This window comes from Leptinotarsa decemlineata, unplaced genomic scaffold, assembly GCF_025532065.1.
Source record: "Leptinotarsa decemlineata unplaced genomic scaffold, Ldec_3_MD MMD2_P_RNA_scaffold_9, whole genome shotgun sequence".
Lineage (NCBI taxonomy): Eukaryota > Metazoa > Arthropoda > Insecta > Coleoptera > Chrysomelidae > Leptinotarsa > Leptinotarsa decemlineata.
Window position 1 is genome coordinate 17,954,483 of NW_027412536.1, and position 23,186 is coordinate 17,977,668.

A 23,186-nucleotide genomic window follows, 5' to 3' on the forward strand; every position below is an offset into this window, starting at 1 on the left:
GTCTAATGATGGCTTGACTCCCCCGAGTTTAATCTCTAAACACCTCGATCGTTTAACACCGCTAGGTCATCGGGTGGAATGAGACCGGGCAACTTTAGTGGAGACCTACTCTTCCTTTGTAGGATTTTGGACAGCTTCCCCTGGCGTGCCGTAAAGGAACCGCAACTCTGAAACGAAAAAAAGTTCGGCCAGCAATCCGCCCAGATCTGAGTCCACTTGACTCCGGGAAGCCGCTACTCCTAGTCTGCTCCAGTCAAGTCCAACACTACGACTGTACACGAAGGAAACCTCTGAAACGACTTCTAGAAAAATCCTCCTGTGAATCCCTATCCGAAAATTATCTCTATTGAGTCCTAAGAAGGACTAGAGATCGAATTCTTTTGAAGTCCCTACAAAATCGGTAAAATCCTTCAAGAAAAATCCTGGATGTCCGGATCTAAGTCCAATTGACTTTCCTCGTACTCCCGAACTAAGTCCAATTGACCTTCGAATCCAAAACCTCAAGTGTCACTATTCAGTTCTGAAAAGAACCAGAGACTGCGAATTCATTTAATTAAAAACCTCCTGAAAATCGAAAAAGTATTTCTCTATTGGGATCTGAAAAGATCCAGAGAAATTATACGAATTCTATTTGATCCTGTCACCTGAAAATCGGAAAAAATATTAGCGAATTCTTTTAGTTCTAAAAAGAACTAGAAAAAACCAACGAATTCTCTTAGTTCTAAAAAGAACTACAAAATCTCGATGAATCCTTTGAAATATCCACGAAGAATATCCAACAATCCAATCGTATTAATCGCTTTCAAATGCTAGCCAAGGAATATCTCAATCGCCAGTCAAATATCGCAAGTATAGAAGTCTTTTCAAATCTCAATATTACGTGTTCTCAATCTGAAAAGTATCTGAACGAATAATGCAAAACTCTGCATATTTATATGTTTGTGGATGAGCTCCAATCGGCCAATCATATCCCTCACAAAGTCACATCCACTTCGATCGACTAAAAAATCAATAATCACGCCATGCCCACCAGCCAATCAAAAGCCGGCTAGCCGGTGACCTGATTTTGCCCTGGGGCGAGATCGTTGCAAACAAACAATTGCCTAACGGAAAGTTTAACGGAAATTTGCGATTTTCCAATTTTTTTCCCGGAAAATTTCACCTTCATATTCGAATAGTATTCAACAATTCGAAACGAAACTACTGATGAAATTTTTTCGATATCTCTATTCCTTCTGGCTGTAAAATGCATTTGAAAGTACTAAGTGCGAGATTTGGTCGAAGCTATCGAAAGCTGATTCCTCCGATACTTCTAATTCCAAATCCGACAAAAATCAAAATAAAATCTGAACCAGTCACGCTACAGAAATCGTTCTTGTATCAAACGAAAGCTAATTAAAAGTTCTATCGATGTCTTTTAGAAGAAAACATGATTTCCCTATCTAGCTAAGTGAAAACGGCATTTCCCTGAAACTGACCGGTTTTCGCCTAATAAAATAAACGAATGCTATTCATCTTGCAAAAGATTTCCTAACACTCAGGAGATGATATTTCAATGCTGAGTAACCTATACTAAGCTGAAAATATCATAAAAACATAATTTTTCCATTTTCCAAGTTTCCTCAGTGTGTGCGGAGCTTGCACTGAGGCTCGGGAAACAAAGCAAACAGTTTTGTTTCACGACAAAAGTTGTCTCTTCTAAGAGACATCGATAGAACTTTTAATTAGCTTTCGTTTGATACCAGAACGATTTCTGTAGCGTTACTGGTTCAGATTTTATTTAGATTTTTGTCGGATTTGGAATTAGAAGTATCGGAGGAATCGAGTTTCGATAGCTTCGACCAAATCTCGCACTTAGTACTTTCAAATGCATTTTACAGCCAGAAGGAATAAAGATATCGAAAAAATTTCATCAGTAGTTTCGTTTCGAATTGTTGAATACTATTCGAATATGAAGTTGAAATTTTTCGGGAAAAAAGTTGGAAAATCGCAAATTTCCGTTAAACTTTCCGTTAGGCAAGTTGCTTGTTTGCAACGATCTCGCCCCAGGGCAAAATCAGGTCACCGGCTAGCCGGCTTTTGATTGGCTGGTGGGCATGGCGTGATTATTGATTTTTTAGTCGATCGAAGTGAATGTGACTTTGTGAGGGATATGATTGGCCGATTGGAGCTCGTCCACAAACATATAAATATGCAGAGTTTTGCATTATTCGTTCAGACACAACACATCACATAACATGACATATACATACATTCGATTGCTGAACTCCGTTGTGTGCAGACGTGTCTGAGCGATCAAGTGTTCTTACCAATTTAATTAGTGAATGTGGCAGCCGTGCAGTGGTGTGTTGTTTCTCGCTTCAGATAGCGCGTTCGTTTTGTGCGTGAGCAGACGACTACACTTTTGGTGAGTACGTTCAAAGATATCATTTTCGTTGCGTTTTTGGTGCTCAGACTTGTTTCTGGGTTTTCGAAAACAAAGTTTCTTGTTACGGCAGTATGGAGGAACTGCTATGCAGCCTGGCAGGGAAGGAGAAGGGCGAAATTATTGGTTTCATAAGCCAATTAATTTCAGCTCTTGGCCTGTCCCAGTCGGACCTGCTTGGCAGAGCCTCGCCAGGCCCTGGGGACGACTGTCAGTCTATGACAGCTCGCAAACAGGGAGTGGCTAAGGCCCCGACCAGCCGTAGAAAAGCCAACTCAGACCGAGACTACAGTGATACTGACAGCGTAGCCTCCTTCTCTTCGTCAGTCTCTAAGAAGAGACGTTTCAACGATGGTTTCCCTCCATTACCATCGGTATCCAGGCGCCGTATCGATGAATGGATACGGCATGAAAAAGTAGACAACAAACAAGTACTATCAAAAAGGGAGAAAAAGCTCAAAAAAAGAGCAGTTCTCCAAAGTGTTCAGGTAGAGGCTCGGAATTACTATTCCGAGTCCGAGACTTCATCTCGCCAAGTGGCCCAAAATCAGGCCAACGAGGAGGCCGCATCTAGCGAAAGCGCTAAAAGCAGCCACAACGAAACCGAAAGCGTAGAAAATGTAGTCGAGATAGAAACTCTCGACGCAAACGCAAACGATGGTGCCTCCACTACAGGAAGCACCGTCAAGTCAGTCCATGGCGAGGAGCCCACCCCCCCTTCCTCTCTGAGACAAGACAGCCAGAATAAAACCTCAAAGGCTAGAATCCCTCCCATTGTTGTCCGACAGAAGGACAAATGAGTACCGCTGTTGAAGTTGACGACTAAAGAGAACATCAAGTTCTCGAAAGCCGTCAACCTGCATGACGGGATTAAAGTCCAGCCGGAGTCTCCTGACGACTATCGGCGGCTGGCAAGGCTTTTGGTGACTAAAAAAATCCCTCACCATACTTACTCGCTCCCCGAAGAGCGGCAACTACGTGCCGTCATCAGGGGAGTGCCAGAGCACTTGGCAGTATCCGATGTGCGTGAGGAACTCGAAGCAAAGGGCTTTGACCTCAGCAGCGTCACGCGCATGAAGCGCGCTGGCAAACCTATGCCTCTGGTCCTCGTCTTGGTAGACAGGGACCAGAAGCATATTTTTGAGGTCAAAGACCTCTTAAGCGTGAAGGTTCAGGTCGAACCCCAGCACGCAAAAACTTCGGTGGGTCAATGCCACCGATGTCAGCGCTTTGGACACTGCCAACGCAACTGCTTGGCAGTGCCCATCTGCGTAAAATGCGCTGGCAGGCACTTAACTAGTGCCTGCAAAAAGGCTAAAACTGACCCCCCGAAGTGCAACAACTGCAAGGGGGCTCACACAGCCAATTACCGCGGCTGCCCCGCGTACTCCTCAGGGAGACCTGCCGGGTCTGGACGCGTCCAGGAGGGGGTCAGCTTTGCAAAAGCTGCATCCAAGGGCGCAAGTACTTCTGCAAGTACTTCTGCAAAGCCCACCTCCCTTCGACCTGAACCCTTACCTCAGCCTCAGGGGGTTTCAGACATCTGTGCCGCACTGGACCAGATGAAAAAGTTATTTGTCAAATTCCCCGTGTTACAGACAATGTTCACGGTGAATACAAGTGTGATGACCGGAACTGCCAATGTCTAGACAACCAACGTTGCCTAGATCTCTGGAGATAGTTTTTTGGAATGCTAATGGCATTCGTACAAAGAAGCTAATCGAGAACAACATAGATGTGGCTCTAGTCCAAGAGACACATCTAAGGAACGAATCCATTGTCATTCCAAACTACAGATTCTTTCACAGAGAACGTGTTGGACGTGCTGGAGGGGGAGTTGGCATTTTTGTCAAGCGATCCCTGCAGTGTGTCCAATACGGCATTGACAGTGCTCGATTGCACGGTACTGAGGCCGTGGGGGTCGAAATTCAACTGAGAAGGGGTTGTCACAGAATAATCTCGGTTTACAACCCTCCGAACATTCGTCCACTCCCAGAATCTCTGGATGAACTGCTGATGGGAAGCAACATTCCGACAATTGCTGCTGGCGACTTCAATGCCAAGCAAAGACCTTGGAGCAGAGCCACAAATCGAAACGGCCAAGCGCTCCATGCGCATGTTGACAGACATGAATATCTTGTGCTGGGACCAGATGAGCCTACGTACTATCGCGGGCAGACTAGGCCTGACGTGTACTAGACATTGCGCTTCTCAGAAACGTCTCTCTGACTAGCGAAATTTACGTTCTGTCGGAACTGGATTCTGATCATAATCCAGTAATCCTGGTACTGGGCGATGATCTTCCTCCCCCTGAGTATCGCGTGAGATCTAAGACGGACTGGGATGTCTTCACAGCCCAGCTCGAAGAGATGCGCGCCCCTCCTGAGGTACTCGACTCTCCCGACGAACTCGACGCGGCAGTTGAGCGTTTCGAGCTTTCCGTGAATGATGCGTTTCGAGCGGCCACCTCCAGGGAGGAGTGTCCGCTGAAGAGCTACAACGAGTTTCCCCCTCGTATCAAAGCCTTGATACGAGAGAGAAACCGCCTGAGAAGGCTCTATCAGCGAACCCTTTTCCCAGGGGACAAAACAGCGGCGAATAGGATGGCCAATCGTGTCAAACAGGCCATCAATGAGCATCGAAACGAAAGGTGGGAAGAGCTCTTGGAAACCTTCGAGCCTGGGAGTGACGAGCTTTGGCGAGTCACTAGTAGGCTCAGGGGGAAGAAGACTGCTCTCTCACCCATTCACGGAGAGCGCGGAGTGTGCTACTCCCCCGCCGACAAGGCGTTAGCCTTTGCAGACACGATGGAACGTCAGTTTCAACTTAACGTTGACGACGATGACGACATCGATCGCGATATGCTGCTGGAAGACCGGGTTCACCGACTTCTCAGGGAGGATGACGACGACGACATCCGTCCAGCTTCTATGGAAGAGCTGAAGGGTCACATCAAGGCTGCGAAAGCCAAGAAAGCTCCGGGGGCCGATTCAATAACCAACAAGTTGTTGAAGAGACTCCCGAAAACTGCGTTGAATTCTTGCTAAGTCTAATCAACAGTTCGTTGGCCCTCAGACACTTCCCTAGAAGGTGGAAGCATGCGATCGTCGTCATGCTCCCGAAACAGGGTCAGAACCAGCTATTCCCGCAGAACTATCGCCTGATCAGTCTACTCTCGTCGGCGGCTAAGCTGGCTGAAAGAGTCGTTATGCAAAGACTCAACGAAGAAGTTGAGGACCGAAATGTTCTGCCTAACGAACAATTCGGCTTCAGGAGAGATCACTCCACTGAACTACAGGCTCTAAGGTTGGTCGAGAATACCATCAGCGAGCTGAATAACAATAAAAAAGTACACATTGTACTTTTAGATATCTCAAAGGCCTTCGACCGTGTATGGCACGAAGGCCTTATACACAAGCTAAACGCACTCGACCTACCTCGGGGCCTGATCCGGTGGATCGGGTCTTTCCTGAGAGGCAGAACTTTTCAGGTCAGAGTAGAGGGCTCTCTGTCTGACAACAGAGAGATCCTCGCTGAAGTGCCACAGGGGGCTGTGCTCTCTCCGACGCTGTATTCGCTTTATACAAGCGACCTGCCTAGGTCCGAAAGAGTGAAGATATCCCTGTACGCCGACGACACGGCTCTACTCTCGTCTTCCATGGGGCGGGAGCTAGGCGTCGTCTACATGCAACATGCATTGGACGACCTCGAGCGCTGGTACCTCGTATGGAAGATCCGAGTAAACCCGGAAAAGACTCAGGCGATAACCATGGGAAGATTACTATCTTCTCCGGCCAGAAAAGTGAGAATCTCTGGAAGGGAGATTGACTGGCAAGCGCGGGTAAAGTACCTCGGCCTTTTAATAGGCCGTAGGCTCACTTGGAACCCGCACATTATGTACGTTAAATCCAAGATCGAGGGTCGGATAGCCAGTCTGTACCCTCTGATCAACAGGAAATCCAAAATGAGTTTAAAGAACAAAATCATGATCTACAATACGATGTTCAAGCCTGTCATCATGTACGCTTCAGGCGTCTGGGGACAAGCGGCTCCGTCCAACATTTCCATTTTGGAAAGGTTGCAAAACAAGTTAATCAGGATGATTGTGAATGCTCCTTGGTTCGTGCGGAACGAAGCCATCCGCAGAGATTTGCAGCTGCCTTCCATTCGGCAGTCCATTCAGTCGAGGAATGAGAGAGTTTTCGAAAAAACGGAAACTCACGAAAACCCGTTAGTTAGGGAAGCCACAGATTATGCTGTAGACGACCCCTTCCGATATAGAAGGCCCCGACACTCTGTCGAATGAGGCCCTCATGTCCCCCGTTAAAGGATGAATAACTTTTTCATCCATCCCACCCCAGCCAGGTAGGGGTATCCCGTGAAGGGCGGCACTGATGTCTAAGGACTTCATGCCGTCATCTATCAGTTGTGTACCCATTGGCCCCTCTCAAGGCCAATGATCAGCCAAAAGGGTAGGGGAGCTGGTCTCCAAACCTGGATGAAATTAGGATGACTCGTCAGCTTATTCGTTCAGATACTTTTCAGATTGAGAACACGTAACATTGAGATTTGAAAAGACTTCTATACTTGCGATATTTGACTGGCGATTGAGATATTCCTTGGCTAGCATTTGAAAGCGATTATTGCGATTGGATTATTGGATATTCTTCGTGGATATTTCAAATGATTCATCGAGATTTTGTAGTTCTTTTTAGAACTAAAGGAATTCGCTAATATTTTTTCCGATTTTCAGGTGACAGGATCAAATAGAATTCGTATAATTTCTCTGGATCTTTTCAGATCCAAATAGAGAAATACTTTTTCGATTTTCAGGAGGTTTTTAATTAAATGAATTCGTAGTCTCTGGTTCTTTTCAGAACTGAATAGAGACACTTGAGGTTTTGGATTCGAAAGTCAATTGGACTTAGTTCGGGAGTACGAGGAAAGTCAATTGGACTTAGATCCGGACAGCGAGGATTTTTCTTGAAGGATTTTACCGATTGTGTAGGGACTTCAAAAGAATTCGATCTCTAGTCCTTCTTAGGACTCAATAGAGATAATTTTCGGATAGGGATTTACAGGAGGATTTTTCTAGAAGTCGTTTCAGAGGTTTCCTTCGTGTACAGTCGTAGTCTTGGACTTGGCTGGAGCAGACTAGGAGTAGCGGCTTCCCGGAGTCAAGTGGACTCAGATCTGGACGGATTGCTGGCCGAACTTTTTTTCGTTTCAGAGTTGCGGTTCCTTTACGGCACGCCAGGGGAAGCTGTCCAAAATCCTACAAAGGAAGAGTAGGTCTCCACTAAAGTTGCCCGGTCTCATTCCACCCGATCACCTAGCGGTGTTAAACGATCGAGGTGTTTAGAGATTAAACTCGGGGGAGTCAAACCATCATTAGACTAGCCTCTGGGCTGTCGACTCAACGTTACCGTTGGGACTTTCCAGGACTTCGAAACCTTTTTCCAAACTTCCTGCGGACGGCCCTCATCCTAGGGTGCGGTTCAACCGTTAGGCTCCGTGATCCTTATTATTAGCTCAGTTCACTCAGTAGGCCTTGGCTAGGAAAATTAGTTTTCGCGAACCAAGAGTGAACTTGAAGTCTTAGCTTTCCGTGAATCCTCCCCTCTGCCTATCTCCAAGTCAGAGTCATTTTAGGGATTTTTGAAACACGAAGTGCAGACTAGGGCACAACACGCGCGAGCGCAACTTGCAAGGGATACGACGGTGCAAAATCGCGTGGTCAAACCCTTCGACCAAAGTATTCCTGAATCAGACAATTTTAGTCGCCCTTGTGCGACTTCTACAGAGCAACGAGAAATCCCCATGGAATCTGTGTTCGAGGGACGCAGTATTCCACGAACTCCAGCTGAGACATCTAGTCTGAGGATGTCTCATGCTATCCGAAACACATCTGCCAATGAGGACACTAGTACCTCTTCCGTGGTCGCAGAGCGACAAAACCGTGGCACTTTCGGCTTCGTTGCAAGTCGTTTAGATAGAGAGAACGAAACTTCTCAAAGGACTCAGTCCTCAAATCGCGATAAATTATCGTGCAGTCAAATTGTTTCAAATCGTTTTAGGGCATTAAATACCTCCAACACGAGGAGGATGGACAACGAAACTTTTGCTAGAGAACATCAGGAGATGTTACTCGAGAAGCGTCCCAATAAGGGAAAAACTTCGCAGACTCAAAGCGCGCCCCAGTTAGGGCTCCGCGCAATGATGAAAGCAGCAAGAAAACCTGATACACTAAGATCAGAGATGAAAAAGATGGAGAATGGAATCCCTCCAGAAAGGACAATTCTGTCTGAAAATTTCAATAATTTCAGACAACGAGAGGTGCTCGCTACTTATGTAGAGACATCTAAAGTGAACATGTACAGGGTGTACAGCCATCCTGTACCACTCACGAACTTCGAACTTACAAGGCCATTGTCAACCTCAGACAAGAGTTCATGCAGGAGCAGCCGACACACTCGAGACGAGGAACGTTTCGAGTTCAACGAGGAACTCATCAGGGAGGAATCGCCGACGGGCGTTAAACGCAGAAATGGAGCTGAGATTTGGTCAAGAGGACTCAAATCTGGATCGCCGGCGGGCGTTAAACGCAGAAACGTTTTCCGAAATACGGCGTATTTCGGGAATGAAGAGGAGTCGCCGGCGGGCGTTAAACGCGGAAAGGCTTCCCGAAATCAGGAGGGTTTCGGAAGTGAAGAGGACATCTTCAGGGACGAGTACTTGGAGGATGGGTACTCCGACGTGGGATGCGTCTTCGACGGGTCGCCGGCGGGCGTAAAACGCAGAAGCGGAGGAGCAGGACAGGTCGTCCGACGCCAGGCGTCGCGACGCCCCCAGGTCCAAACCCTTAGCGGTGCCTGGGAGGGAGATGTTCGGTGCACAGGAGCACCTTACATCTCTCGTAAAGGTGCAACTGAGGCCCTAGCGGAAGTGCTAGGGGGAGGTGGAATGCCAGGGGGGCATCCTGAAGGCAGCTGGGCCTTGGGGATGCCTTCATGGCGGGCGAGGTTGCTCAAACAAATCGAGGCATTCAACGAGCCAGTCGAAGCATCGAAACAACCTCCCGTCGAGCTCAGACAGGAGCTGAGTCCCGAAATCCCTGGGACTCAGGTCTGGGAGGCCTGCCGGCCGTCTCGGCGAGAAGAAGCGGTAACCAAGGTAACCGGCGGGGTCGGTGTAGCTATGCACGCCTCCGCCAACGCCGAGGTACTTGGAGTATGGGAAGGTGACGTCCAGCGCACCCGGCTGGACTACGAGCACCCCACCTGTCCTCCAAACCCAAACCGTTTTGGAGGACAAAGTTCGAACGCCGGACGGTAGACTGAACGCCGATATACTCGGCGTTCAGAATCAGAAATTGCATCATTCCGTTCCTTGAACGCAAGAGCGGGTAGGCGGAGCAAGCGCAAGCCAACCGAGAACGAGAATCTCTAGTGCATTTTTTTATATTTAAGAAACTGCAGAATCGCAAGGACTCACTTCTCGTTTTGACTTCGCTCATACAAGTCCGACTCGAGTATTAGCGTTCTCAGTTGTCTCAAGCTGTTAGTAATAATTCTCACCTTAGTTAAATCCATTTAAACAATAGTATTTCTTCGCATAACTAGAATTGAATGCAGTTCTTCGGATACGTTTTTGAAGGCGATTATATTTAAACCAAATCCAGTATAAAACAAATCCTTGTGCAGTTTGGGTATTGGTGTGCAGTTAGCAGTGTAATAGAGTTGTCAACGGAGATTCGCTACAGGTGGCTGGGAAGTGGCTTTCAAAAACAACCCACTTCCCAATATGAATTCGTTGTGATTCACTGCAATAGTGAACTCAAACCAACAGCTTTTCTCAAAGCTAAACCAACCGAAATAACTTTTAGTTCTACTCAAAGAATTCGTAGTGCACAGTGACAGGACACAGTGAAGGACAATTATAATCCAAATCTGGTAAAACATTTAATATTGAACTTTTTTAAAGTTAATTTGTGGCAGTTCAGGGAGGCAGCCAACTACTAGTTCAACGAGGGAAGCAAGGAAGAGGCTCTTGTCGCCGTATTTGCTGTACCCACAGCCAATACAGTCAAGAGTTCGCCCAACTGGTTTGTCCGAGAGAGTTTTCACGTGGGAACTCTCATTGCACGGGCAAGCAGAGGCTTTAAACGCCCTTGAGTTCCCGGGAACTAATTTCACCACCGGGGTAGGAGTTAGGCAGGTAACTTCGCGAGTTGGTTTCTACTAGGTTCAGGGATCGGTAGGGAAACTTCAAGTCCGGTCCTAGCGGCCAACGTGGAGGCTTATCGAACCCCCGCGGTTTTTGTTTAGCTGTAGTTACTTTTAGGGAAATAATAATAACTCGAATTCTTGCTTTAAAATAAATCAAACTAATCTACTTGTATACGTGTGTGCAGTCCGTACCGAAGAGGTACTCGGCTGGACTAAGATCTTTCGAGAGTCAAGGAGACTCTCGGCTCTGTTCTTTTGGGAGACTCGGCGTCGACTGACGTACCCATTTGCCTAGCCGGGCACAAACGTCGACTTTTGGAACAAAAATGGATCGCGAATTCCAAATTCATTCCACGCCGAGTTGTCTACAAACCGTTTCTTATTGGAGTTAGCATAACTTGGGAACTCATCATTACTGTCAGTACAAAGTTTCAATATATCTTTATCAATAATACGTCTTTTTTGACGAATGAACAAATCATTGAAGTTCCTTTTAGAAGAATTCATGTTGAATTGTTATTACTGTTACGAAGAAATGCAATGCAACCAGTTTGGAAATGTGAATTCAAACGAAATAAATAAATTTGGTGAAGTATGTTAGGTTATGAAGATAGTCAGCTGTCGGAAACCCACGATTTTTAACAACAAAAATAGGAATGAATGAAAGTTACTCTCTCACCTTTTCTTCTTACAACAAAAAACAACACTATTTGAATAAAATATTATACTTATCATACAATGCAAAAAAACAACAAAACTGTTCAACTACAAAACCATAAAACAAAGACTACAGCACTGACATCCTGGCCGTGGCGTAGATGTCAAATCACAGAATAAAAATATTCTATGTGAAAATATGATTTTTTATCGCGTGTAGAAAATGAATTTGTGAAATATTTATAAGATATTAAACTCTCGTATTTTGTTAAAAATTTGTTTTTTCCGTCAATCGGCTGCATATATATATATATATATATATATTATATATATATATATATATATATATATATATATATATATATATATATATATATATATATATATATATATATATATATATATTACATAACCATGTTTTGCTCTGCGATATGACATAAACATCATTCAGTAACATAACGTTGTTCCTTCGCTGATACACAACAGATACGTAACTGAGAGGTATGTGTTCACTGGGCATCGACTCGTCTAAACTATGATGCTCGGCTGGTGGAGTCATATCCATAAATTTCTCATTCAATAAACTAATCAGGGGGCAATGTTTCACAAACCTGTCGCCAGCAGCAAGATTTGTTCTGTCACCACAATGTAGATTTTGCATCAGGTGGCGAAATCTGTTTCTGATCATCGCATTACAGATCAACCTATTGTTTGTATCAGCAATTGTAATCACTAAGTAATAATAGCCCAATAAAACAACGCATTTCATCAGTTGTTACATCAGCAACACGATTTTGATCACTGGCGTACAAAGCGTATGTTCCGTTAATCGCCCAGACTCACCGGACTGGTAACTACTTTTCAGTTTATGGTTAGCACCAACGAACGTTTTTTACGGGACAATTTTATTCTATCAACTGTCACTTTGATTTGCTTTGGCGCGTTGACTTGATTTGTATACAAGATTCTTGGGTTACCTCAATTTTTATTTTAATGGATATAGCAATGTTTTTTTGGAACGAATTACTCACCGAGAGTGATAGTTCAAGTAGCGAAGAGGAAGATGGGTTGCGAGCTCGAGGTATCATGGGTAATGTTTTGAGTATTATTAAATTCATTTGAATTTGAAGAATATCACAATGGTAATGTTTTACAGTGCCCCGACCTAGAGTCCGAAATTTTATGGAGGAAGTAGTGGATTTTTACACAGACGTAGAATTTCGAGAAAACTTCAGAATGGACAGGGTCACTTTTAATCACATTTTGTCATTGATAATTGACAGAATATCGACAAATATTATAGATAAAGGTCGACATACTATTACCCCAAGAGTTCAACTCTGCTTAGCTTGATGGTATTTCGGAACACCAGATTCCTTTAGGTACTTATTAATTTAATTACATAAATAAAAACATCTACTGAATACTTTCCTCATAGATCCATCTGTGGACGATTCAACGTTGGCAAAGCCACCGCTTTGAGGACTGTAAGGCGAGTTGCAGAAGCTCTATTATATTATGGCCTACGAATGATTATCTTGAGTAAGTAAAAAACGGATTTCAACGAATGGGATTCCCCAACACAATTGGTGCCATAGATGGGACACACATAAAAATACCGAAACCCAAAAACCATGGGAATTCATATGTGAACCGAAAATCTTATCCCAGTATTATATTGCAGGTAATAAGTTGTATTCCAGGAATCGTGTCCTGCGATAATAAAGTATCATTTCAACATTAAATGTTGCAGGCAGTCTGCGATAATACCCTGAAGTTCACCCACTGCTATGCAGGGGAAGTCGGGGCACACCATGATGCTAGCGTCTTAAGGAGAAGTGAAATTTGGAGTTTGGAGTTATAAGGACAATGGCCATCTAACAAATAGCCAAAAACAATATAATTTTCTATCATCTAGAGCAAGATGTACAATAGAAAGGGCCTTTGGCTTATTAAAAAAAAGATTCAGATGTCTTGGTGAATTATTGGATGTGCGTTCCTCTCAGTGGAGGCCTACATATATTATTGCATGATATGTTCTGCACAATATATGTATTATACAAAATGATGTGCAAGATATGATTATTAATGACATTGAAAATCATGAAGAGGAAGAGGATGTCCACATACCTCAGCAAATAGAAAGAGCAAGGCAACTAATGGGAAGAGTCAAAAGAAATAGGATTTGTCAAGAACTCAGTGAATGATCTCAGATCTCTTCCACAATGGCTATTGATTTAGAATAAAGGCATTTCGAAAATGGTAGTCTTATTCACATAAAAAACTATATTTCTCATAAATAAAAAACCATTATAAATATAGTGAATAAAAAATATTCAAAATCAACAAAAAATATTTAAAACAAAAAAGTATTCTTTGGAATCCACATTTGGAATAAATAACTTGAAAACAAATAAGAATTAGTCTTTTTTCGGGTGATTTTCTTTTAGCCACTCGAACATTTCTCTTTTCAAACTCATCTTTTCATCGTGTCGTTTTTGTCTTCTATTTTCTATTTCTAGAGAAGATATTGATTTCTTTGGCCTTTTACTCTCTCCTGGTGATAGGTTCCTCGCTTCAGTATTTTCTCCTGTCTTCCTCTTGATTCCACTAGTACTTGCCACCGCCACTGGTTTGAAATAAGGATCCTTAAAATAAATATTTTGGAAATCCTCAAAAAATTTCCATACAATCTTATTCCCTCCTGAAGTGTTCAAATGTAACTTTACTTTGTCATATGTTTTTTTCAGGTTACGCCACTTTTCATCACATTTGATACCACTTTTAATGACTCCTTTTTCCATCAAATCCTGGCTTATTAAATTCCAAACCTTTTTTTTGGTAAATTTTGGATCATCAAATTTGCTTTTATGGTTACTATATGTAGCGACTAGTAATTTAACCATATTGTCCGTCCGTCCCTCGAAAACATTTATTGATTTTTCAGTAACACTATTAGAACTGGTCATAGCTACTGAATTCTTAGAACGGTGTGGCAATTCAAAATTATTTTTTGGATCTGGAGGGGTCTCGGGTATGGCATCAGAATATATATTTTTTTGTTGAAAAGTCAATGTTGACATTTTCTGAGTTTGATAAACAAGGATGATTTGCAATCATATCATTGGCAATGATTTCTGGCAATTTTCCAATTCCGACATTGCAGTGGCCACAAAACAGAATCTGATCTTCCTGAAAACAATAATAAAAATTGAAACCTATTTTATTACAACGCTGATTCAATGACACCCGAAAACAAAAAAACGAGTTAATTTCTGTTTCAAGATTCAAATATCTACATCAAAGGTTCCAGTAATTATCTCGCATATGTTCCCTTATTTGATGATACTGAATCGGGAAATAATGAAACAATATCGTCTGATGTTAACTGCTTTGAAAAAATATGAATACATAAACCCCTCTACTTGTTTCTGAATACTATAGATATCCGAAACACTCCCGTACAAATGTAATGAAAAATAAAACTTACATTAATTTCCATTGTGCATTCAGAAAAATAACTATAAAATAGGGTTAAATTCAAACTTTCACAGAGCAAACAGCCACAAAAAATAAAAAAATGACAAGTGACAATCAACTCACCGGACTCACCGATCTCTAAACATCGGTCGTTTCGGTGACAGATAATCAACCAAACTTCAGGAAAAATTCACTATTTTTTCAGGAATATGACATTTACGGGACACGAAATAACCAACCAAAGTAACCAAGTTGATTTACGGAACATATTCAAATTAGTGTAAGTGACTAGCAAGTTCATCACTTCATCATCAAAAAATAAAGAAAACCTGTCTACAGGCGAATGTTGTTGTTTTGGTCCACAAACAGCATCCCAAGCAGGTAAATCAGAGGTGATTTCATTTTTGGTCCACACAAATTTATTTTTTTCTTTCATTGGGTTGAACATTTTCTTTCTCTTCACAAAACGGGACAATGGAAGATCGTCATCACTATCTGATATGCTATCCGAGTCAATATTGTCAAAATTTACCTCAGCGTCAGCTCTAAGCTGTCCTCCTGGTAGGTTACTTATGTCCACATTACATTCATCCCCACTGTCTTCATCTGTTATGTCATTGTTTTCAGGTGGAAAAATGATTGTTTCATTAGGTATTAGATCATCATCAATATCCAAGTTCTCAGCCTCTTCCAAAAATTCGTTGAGAGTCAAAGGCTCTTTTATTTTCATGGGCTATTATAAAAGGAATCATGTTTTGAAAACACCCAATTTTAGCAGTGCATTTTGCCACTGTCCTTTCGAAAGAACACACAGTCAAACTTTAATCTAACTAAGAACCCATAACTTACATCACGATGATAATTGTTGTTGAAGAGATACTCGTTGTTTGTTCATTGAATTTTATAAGTTTTCATTTTATTAAAGTATTTAAAGCTATAACTTACCTGGAAAATTTTTTGCCAAAAAAATTATCCTATCAAATTTGTCTATTTCTAGTCATGTGTGTCGAAATAACCAATGAAACCATCATTACACTGATAACTACCCATGGATAGTTTTCACGGGTAGTTATCACTTATGTCATGACATTGCTAAGCAACCAACACAATAAAGTTGTTTGACATTTCAGTAATTCAATTTATTTCGAAAATGTCACCTATTCCATAAAACCTTATTTGAATATTGATCAGGAACATCATAACCAAATAATCAATAGTATGCGTGGAAACACCTATGCAGTAACCGAGGCAAATACAGCAAGATCAACGGAATATCATTATACGAATTGTTCTTTTAATAACTGTGTGTTCAATAAATAATTTTGTTCGAATTGCAAAAAATTTTCTCACCGAATATCCCTCGAACATTGATAAATAACTCATAATTTTATCACAACTTCCTCAAGCACGTTATTTTAGATAACATCCCTCCGCCTTCGGCGTCGGGATGTTACCAAATAACGTGCTTTCGAAAACTGTGATAAAATTATTTCGTTAGTTATCAATGTCCTTGGGATATTATAGCTGAAAATTTCATATTATTTGACATATCGGCACCAACTTCTAGTATCACCCCTTGACAAAACACCAACGGCGGCAAATGAACGACAGTCGCCACAAATATAAACAACTGGAAATTGTGCTACAGGCGCCTACTTCACGATGGCTTTCAAAAGGACAGTGGCAAAATATGAAATCACTTTTTTTTCAAGTTTTGGCTTTATGTGGGTTAACATGTATTGTTTCAGATATCGAATCGATCCAAATGTTACTTGTGTATATGGTCATTGAAAGAAGTCACAGCAGTTGTTATTGAATATGATCTACTGAGGTCAGAAAACTTAAGCTGCTAGAAGATTTTTATATAAAACAGTACCTGCCAAAACTTACACATATTCTTACATCAGCTGAAACTTGACCAGTGACTCGGTATATGAAATTATACACAGATAATCATGTTAAGATAAAGTGTAGGGGAGAGGTGGCATGAAAGGGACATTTTTAGGGTAAATATGTATATAAGCAATATAAATAAATTTTACATTTATTGAACCTGATATTATAATTGGTACAACATTTGGAGAAGGATTTTGAGTATAAAAAACATAAAAAATTAGTTGTTATTAAAAAAATTAGAAAAATATGAACCACTGTATTTGTCCCTTTCAACACATCTCACTGGATTGAAAGGGGTACATTTGGGGCTGAAAGGGACACATACAAAAACATTTAAAATAGGTGTGATAAATCAAAATTGAATGAAAAAAAAGCTTTCACTCTTGCAGTCCCGGCATTATCAAGAGGTGGAGGTAGTTTGAGTACTATATCCCCTTTTTTGACACCAGCCACGTCATCAATCTTAGGAAAAACAAAGTGGTAGGAACTGTCATTAACTTTTTTTAAAAACTCAACACTGACTTCGCCATCTTAGATGACTTCATTTATTTGCCCAATAAAATGTCTGATTATTTTCTTTTTCGCAAATTTAACGACGATAAAATCATCCACGTTGAAAGAATCATTTTCGGCGAACTTCGTTTCTTCCTCAACCTCCCAATCCAAAGAATTGTCACTTTCGGCATAGACAACATCCTCTTCGTTGCTACTTTCACTGCTACTACTTTGCAACACTTTCCTTTTTATTGCTTTTTTTTATCATTCGTGTTGATCTTGTTTAGTTTAATTTTTTTTAATGCACAGGGTTCCTCTATTTTATTTTTCTCTGATGTGGCAGTGATTATGCGACTAGTTTCTCTTTTTCTTCCTCTTCGATTGAGTTGTCTCGGAGGTGCCTTTGGAAATGGTTTTACAAAAGCAGGTGATATAATTATAGATGGGTCAGTGGAGCAGGACGGACGCGGTTCAGCAGAGGGTACACCTTCTAGATTGGGCCCTTCTGGTTCAACTTGTTTATTTGGATCTTCGTGGTCTGTTACAGATGCGTATAGGAAATCTTGTTCCGCAAATAATTTTAATAAAACGGATAAATACCAGTCTTTGAAAATCCGGAGCAAATATTCTTGGGTGTAAAAGCACTGATAAAAGCAGAATTGGATAATTTTGGTAAATGATAGATTGATATGGTTTTACCCGGATTCGATACCGTCCAATCATTTTGGGCAACTTTAAAATAATTTTTGAATGGCCCGAATACCGAGATGTCTAAGGGCTGCAGCCTATGACTGCAGTGTGGCGGAAATGTTAATATTATGACGCCATTTTCACGGGCATGATATATGACATCAATATTAATGTGACTCTCGTGATTGTCAATTAGTAGTAACACCGGGCTTTCTTTAGATGGACGTACTTTTTCCACAAAATGTTTTAATGCCAAATAAAAGTTAGAAGTAATCCATGCACTTTTGTGACATAAGCCTAGGCTTCCGGTAGGGCAATCTTCCAGCATAAAGTCCTTAGGGCGAACCCTAGGAAATATGAATACCTGAGGAATTTGGTTACCTGAAGCCGAAACAAATGCCAACATTGTTACAAGCTGTCCCCGTTCAGCAGAGGTAACCTGACCGACTTGCTTGGCTCCACGTTCAGCGATGATGGAAGGAAGCTCAGTAACAGTGGTTAAGCCTGTTTCGTCGGCATTATAAATTTTCTCTCCTGTAAATGAGTACTTTTTCAACACTTTTTCCAAGTTTTCGAAAAATGTCTTCACTGTTGTTGGATTAAAAGCAGTAGCCCGCAACAAGCTTGTTTCTCCGGGCGGCGCGGAGACAGCTCGGGAGTCTCTTCATAAACAGTTTCATCCAATCTACTCCTGCTTTTTTGTCAGATCTCCAATTTTTTGGCATTTCCTTATTCAGTTTCTCAGCGTATTGGTACACAAGTTCTCGAGTTTGTGAATAAGTGAGACCATGTGCCATTTTTGAGGACATTTTTAAATATTGGCTTAAGCTTATCTCTTCTTTATACTCTTCTGTTTCCAATCTGTGGCTCATAAACAAATTTATTTTCAGGAGTACACGCTTTTGCCTGTGCCACTAGTCGAGCTAGCATTGATTTAGCTATATCACATTCAGATGCTGCTGATCTAATAGACATTCTACCATCTAACACCATGTCTATAGCCTCCTGTATAGTTTCTTTGGATTTTCTTATCCTCTTTTTGGGTTTAGCATCCATATTACACAATATTTGGACTCTGTAATTGAATAAAGCTACTTCAGTAAGCAGAAAAACAATATAAATAAAGACACAACGGAACAAAGATGAGAAATTTATGAAAAACTCACCAAGCATTCAGCCAAATAGCATATAATACAATAATCCACAAGGTATCTACTTTAACTCAACGCACTTTCACTAATTGTAATGCTCAAATAACTATGAATTAACATTAATGACTGAATACAGCTTTTTAATAATCTGACAGCTCCAAACGCACAACAGATATCAACTTGTGAACAGTATTCACTGGCACCACGAGGTTTCGTGGTAAAATTGTGTGCCACCAGAGACATCTATCGGTTAGTAGCAAAAGTTTATTTTGTTAGTAGATTAAAAGTTTAAGCAACTGTCCCTTTCAACACTTGTCCCTTTCATGCCACCTCTCCCCCATTTGATATATGTAATAAATATTCAGAATGTACCTTCACCAATATTTCTGTAATAGTATTGAATATAGTTACTGTTGGGCACAAGCTCAAAATAATGGAAACCATATCGATCAGTTGTAATATTTATTGTTTTACGCCCACTACTGTAAATAGTGAATAAAATTCAAAGAATTCAATCAGTAAAAATCATATAATTATTGACCAAAGGAATCAAAAGTATCTATGTGGATATGATACTTTTTCCAAATGGAATAATTTCAAATTATTATTTGAATTTCCACAGATTCAAATATTGCAAAGATATATATTCACATCCAATATTAAATTAAGAAAATTCATTATCGAAATAACAACTAAAAATGTGATGTTATGAATATTGTATCTGGAACCCATTATTCGTGAGGAGTGCTGAAGTTTAAGAGAATGTATAGTATACAACGAGAATGGAAGGTTCATTTTTCACTCATAAATTTACACACCTGGGAGAAATAAGTATTATTCCGTGCTCGTTATACAATGCAATAAGTATATTACAGAGAAATGTTGAATTTTTTTTATTATTACAAAAATTTTAATGACATACTAAATATATCCAAATAGAGTAAGAAACATCAAAATATACAACAAACATACAGCTAGTTTTATGAAATTTTATCAACAATAATACTCTTCGATTTCTTTCATGAGTGGATATTGCAAATTTGTAAGAGCTGCACATAACTGAAAAATTATTGATATTTGAGATATGTAATATTGAAGAAGTTTTTCCAAAATACTAAAACATTTTATCCTTCGAATAGCTCTTTCTACATGGATTCTTTCTTTCGCTATTCTTTGTGTCTTGTATACTTGTGCCTCTGTAAACTGCGGTGTACTTAAAGAAACAGCATCTGGAAGTAAATCTTCAATCAAAAACCCCCTATCAGCTAATATAAGGTCTCCACAGTGCATTTGCTTCAAAATTTCACAGTGCTCTACAATTTTTTTAATCAGATATTGATCCTGGATATGCCTTACTAACAAAAGTAATTAATTGCACCATTTGGTGCAATACCCACTAACAATTTCCACGTATCTCTTTGCTTGTATGTACTGTATGTCAGTCTTTGACTTTCCATACTTGAAGGAATAGCGAAATATATTTCAGTACAATCCAGAATGATTCTACAGTTTCTGAAGTTGAAAAATGCTGCAGGAAGACAGGCTTAATTTTTTTTCTGGATGGTATTGTTCATATCAGTTGATTGAAAAAGACTTCATGAATTGAATCGAATAGCTAAATACATTTCAATAATTTTTACACTCAATGCGTAAATATACAAAATGTTCATGAAACTGTGTCTCATGCAAACAACACAATGTTCCTTAAGCCAATTAGCCGAATAGAAATCTTTAACATTATAAATGAAATGCAGCCTAAATATTCATGTGGTATAGATGGGATACCACCTGTTATTCTCAAACAAATTGCAGAATATTAATGTGACCCTTTAGTAAATATTATCAATGAGAGCTTGTCATCAGGGGTTTCTGCTGATGACCTAAAAACTGACAAAGTTGTGCCCGTTTTCAAAAAAGGTTGTAGAGATGAGATAAATGATTATAGGCCAATATCACTTCTTCCATCACCTTCTAAGATCTTTGAACGTGTAACATATATGAGACTGCTACTATTTATGGACCAAAAGAATATTTTAAATGCTCAACAATTTGGTTTCAGGAAAGGTATGTCTACTGAACTAGCAATTTTCAATTCAATTAAACATATCACTGAAAGTGTGGATAGGAGACACTCTTTGGTAGGCTTGTACTTTGATCTCTTAAAAGCTTTTGACACAGTAAACCATAAACTTTTGAACAAACTAAAAGGTTACGGTATTAGGGGTGTAAGTCATAAGCTCATTGAGTCTTATCTATCAGATCGTTCGCAAGTTGTTGCTATCATGGATGAACAGGACGAATACCTGTCTAGAAAAGCTAATATCATGCAACGGGTGCCCCAAGGGTCAATTCTTGGACCCCTACTCTTCTTATTATATGTGAATGATATGTCTCATGCATTGAAACTTGGTAGTATATATCAGTTTGATGATGACACATCGGTTGTTGTTATAGGAAATAATATGATGGAGCCCTCAACAAAAGCTTCAACTGTCGCACAAAGCATGAGCATGTGGTGTGAAGGAAACACGCTTAAGTTGAATGTTGAGAAAACAGGACTAATAACATTCAGTAAAAGAAATAACTTTGAAGAATCCCCACTTGTGAAACTTAACTGCAAATCGATTCCAATATCAAATCATATAAAATTCCAGGGCGTTACACTAGATCCAACCCTCAGCTGGGATTCACACATAAACATCTTGAATAGTAGGCTGAACTCCATCTGTGGAGTTATACGATATCTACGGGACCAAATATCAGTCAGCCGTTTGCGAACATATTACTATGCTCATGTTCAGTCAATTATTTCCTATGGTATTATATTTGGGGGTCACAAAAATATTCATAACACAAATGAAAATTATGAGATGTATACTAGGATTGAGTCGTAATACTTCATGTAGGACATACTTTTCTGAACTAGACATCTTGACAGTGCCTTCAGTGTATTTCCTGGGCCTTGTCAACTTTGTAAAGGAATATCCCCATCTGTTTCCTACAAATGCTGATCAATATTCTACTAATATGAACCTCCACACTAGACATCGAAATAAGCTATCTGTCCCTTACCATAAATCAACTTATTATGAAAAAGGCACACACTACCAAGCAATCAAAGTATACACCTCAGTACTTCAAGTACTGAAAGATATCAAAGGCCTGAAGAGGTTAAGGAGTTCTGTCTTGAGTTACTTGAAGCAGAATCGCTATTATTCTTTTAATTGTTGGATGTACTAACGTGTATTAGTTTAAAATACTCTTTCAATTGTGTTTCTCAGATTTTTAAATTCAGCTGTATACCTAAATAAATTCTTGTCTTTGTATTAGAATACTGTCTTAACATTTTAAGATTTGTACTGTACCTCAATATTTAAATATTTTTATCCTCCCCGATTTATAGACATTGTAAATACATTTTAACTAGCTTTTTTAAACCTGTACCTGACGTTTGCTATGTCCTGTGATGATCGTTTTGCAATAAAAGTATTATTATTAATCTTTATTAGGTATATTCAATCGTAATTTCATCAGAGTTAGAAGCATTTGATCTATCTTTGACAATAACTTTTTTGATGTGTTCATAGCTGAAATGTGTTGTTAAATTATTGAGTTTTTCAGATAGTTGAAGAATCACTTTGTTACGGGTGAATTTGGCACTAGCTCCATGTCAATATTAAAAGGAAAATATATCGGGTACGCCACTGAGCGTTGTTTATAGTTGAGATCTTTATCCCTGTGCGATTCATATTCGAAGCTCTGGCTATTTTCTTGCTGAGATGTGGTGGATTTTGGCCATAGAAATACCGTAGGTATTCCGTTCGGAACTACCTTTATTCAAGGCCGACTATTTCGCTGAACGCGGAAGTAGAGTGTCACCTCTGGTATTTTAATCAACCTGACATCACTGTCACCGATCTGTTCTGAAATGACTATTTTGTCAATTGTCTTCCCTCTTGATTGTGGAGTTTGATGAATAAGGTGGTGCGTGATCCGAATTATCTTGCAGAAATTTTTGCATCCATTCTGGGATTTCGAGATTTTCGGACTCGGCGATTTCTGGCGTTGTTTAGTGATTGTCTGAAACCTATATTTTTGTCGAGACGCAGAAATCCCTTCGGCAATTCGCCGGATTTATAAAGCACCGGTAAGAGGTTATGTTCT

The 23,186-nt window shown here is 40.4% G+C and overlaps 1 protein-coding gene and 2 long non-coding RNA genes across 3 annotated transcripts in view; 1 reads left to right on the forward strand and 2 right to left on the reverse strand.

Moving 5' to 3' along the window:
• Positions 1 to 2,140: 2,140 nt before the first annotated feature.
• LOC141480569 (uncharacterized) overlaps positions 2,141 to 23,186 on the forward strand; it is a 220,592-nt gene continuing 199,546 nt past the window's right edge. Inside the window, exon 1 of the mRNA XM_074170758.1 lies at positions 2,141 to 4,105. Within this exon, the coding sequence (XP_074026859.1) occupies positions 2,500 to 3,225 (726 nt within the window). The 5' untranslated portion in view covers positions 2,141 to 2,499 and the 3' untranslated portion in view covers positions 3,226 to 4,105. The remainder of the gene's footprint in view (positions 4,106 to 23,186) is intronic.
• On the reverse strand, positions 13,646 to 15,545 carry LOC141480575 (uncharacterized). Its single transcript, XR_012464435.1, has 2 exons — positions 14,801 to 15,545; positions 13,646 to 14,502 (listed from the first exon to the last, which is right to left on the reverse strand). It is a non-coding gene; the product is annotated as an uncharacterized lncRNA (long non-coding RNA).
• Positions 18,811 to 19,469, reverse strand: LOC141480572 (uncharacterized). Its single transcript, XR_012464432.1, has 2 exons — positions 19,038 to 19,469; positions 18,811 to 18,946 (listed from the first exon to the last, which is right to left on the reverse strand). It is a non-coding gene; the product is annotated as an uncharacterized lncRNA (long non-coding RNA).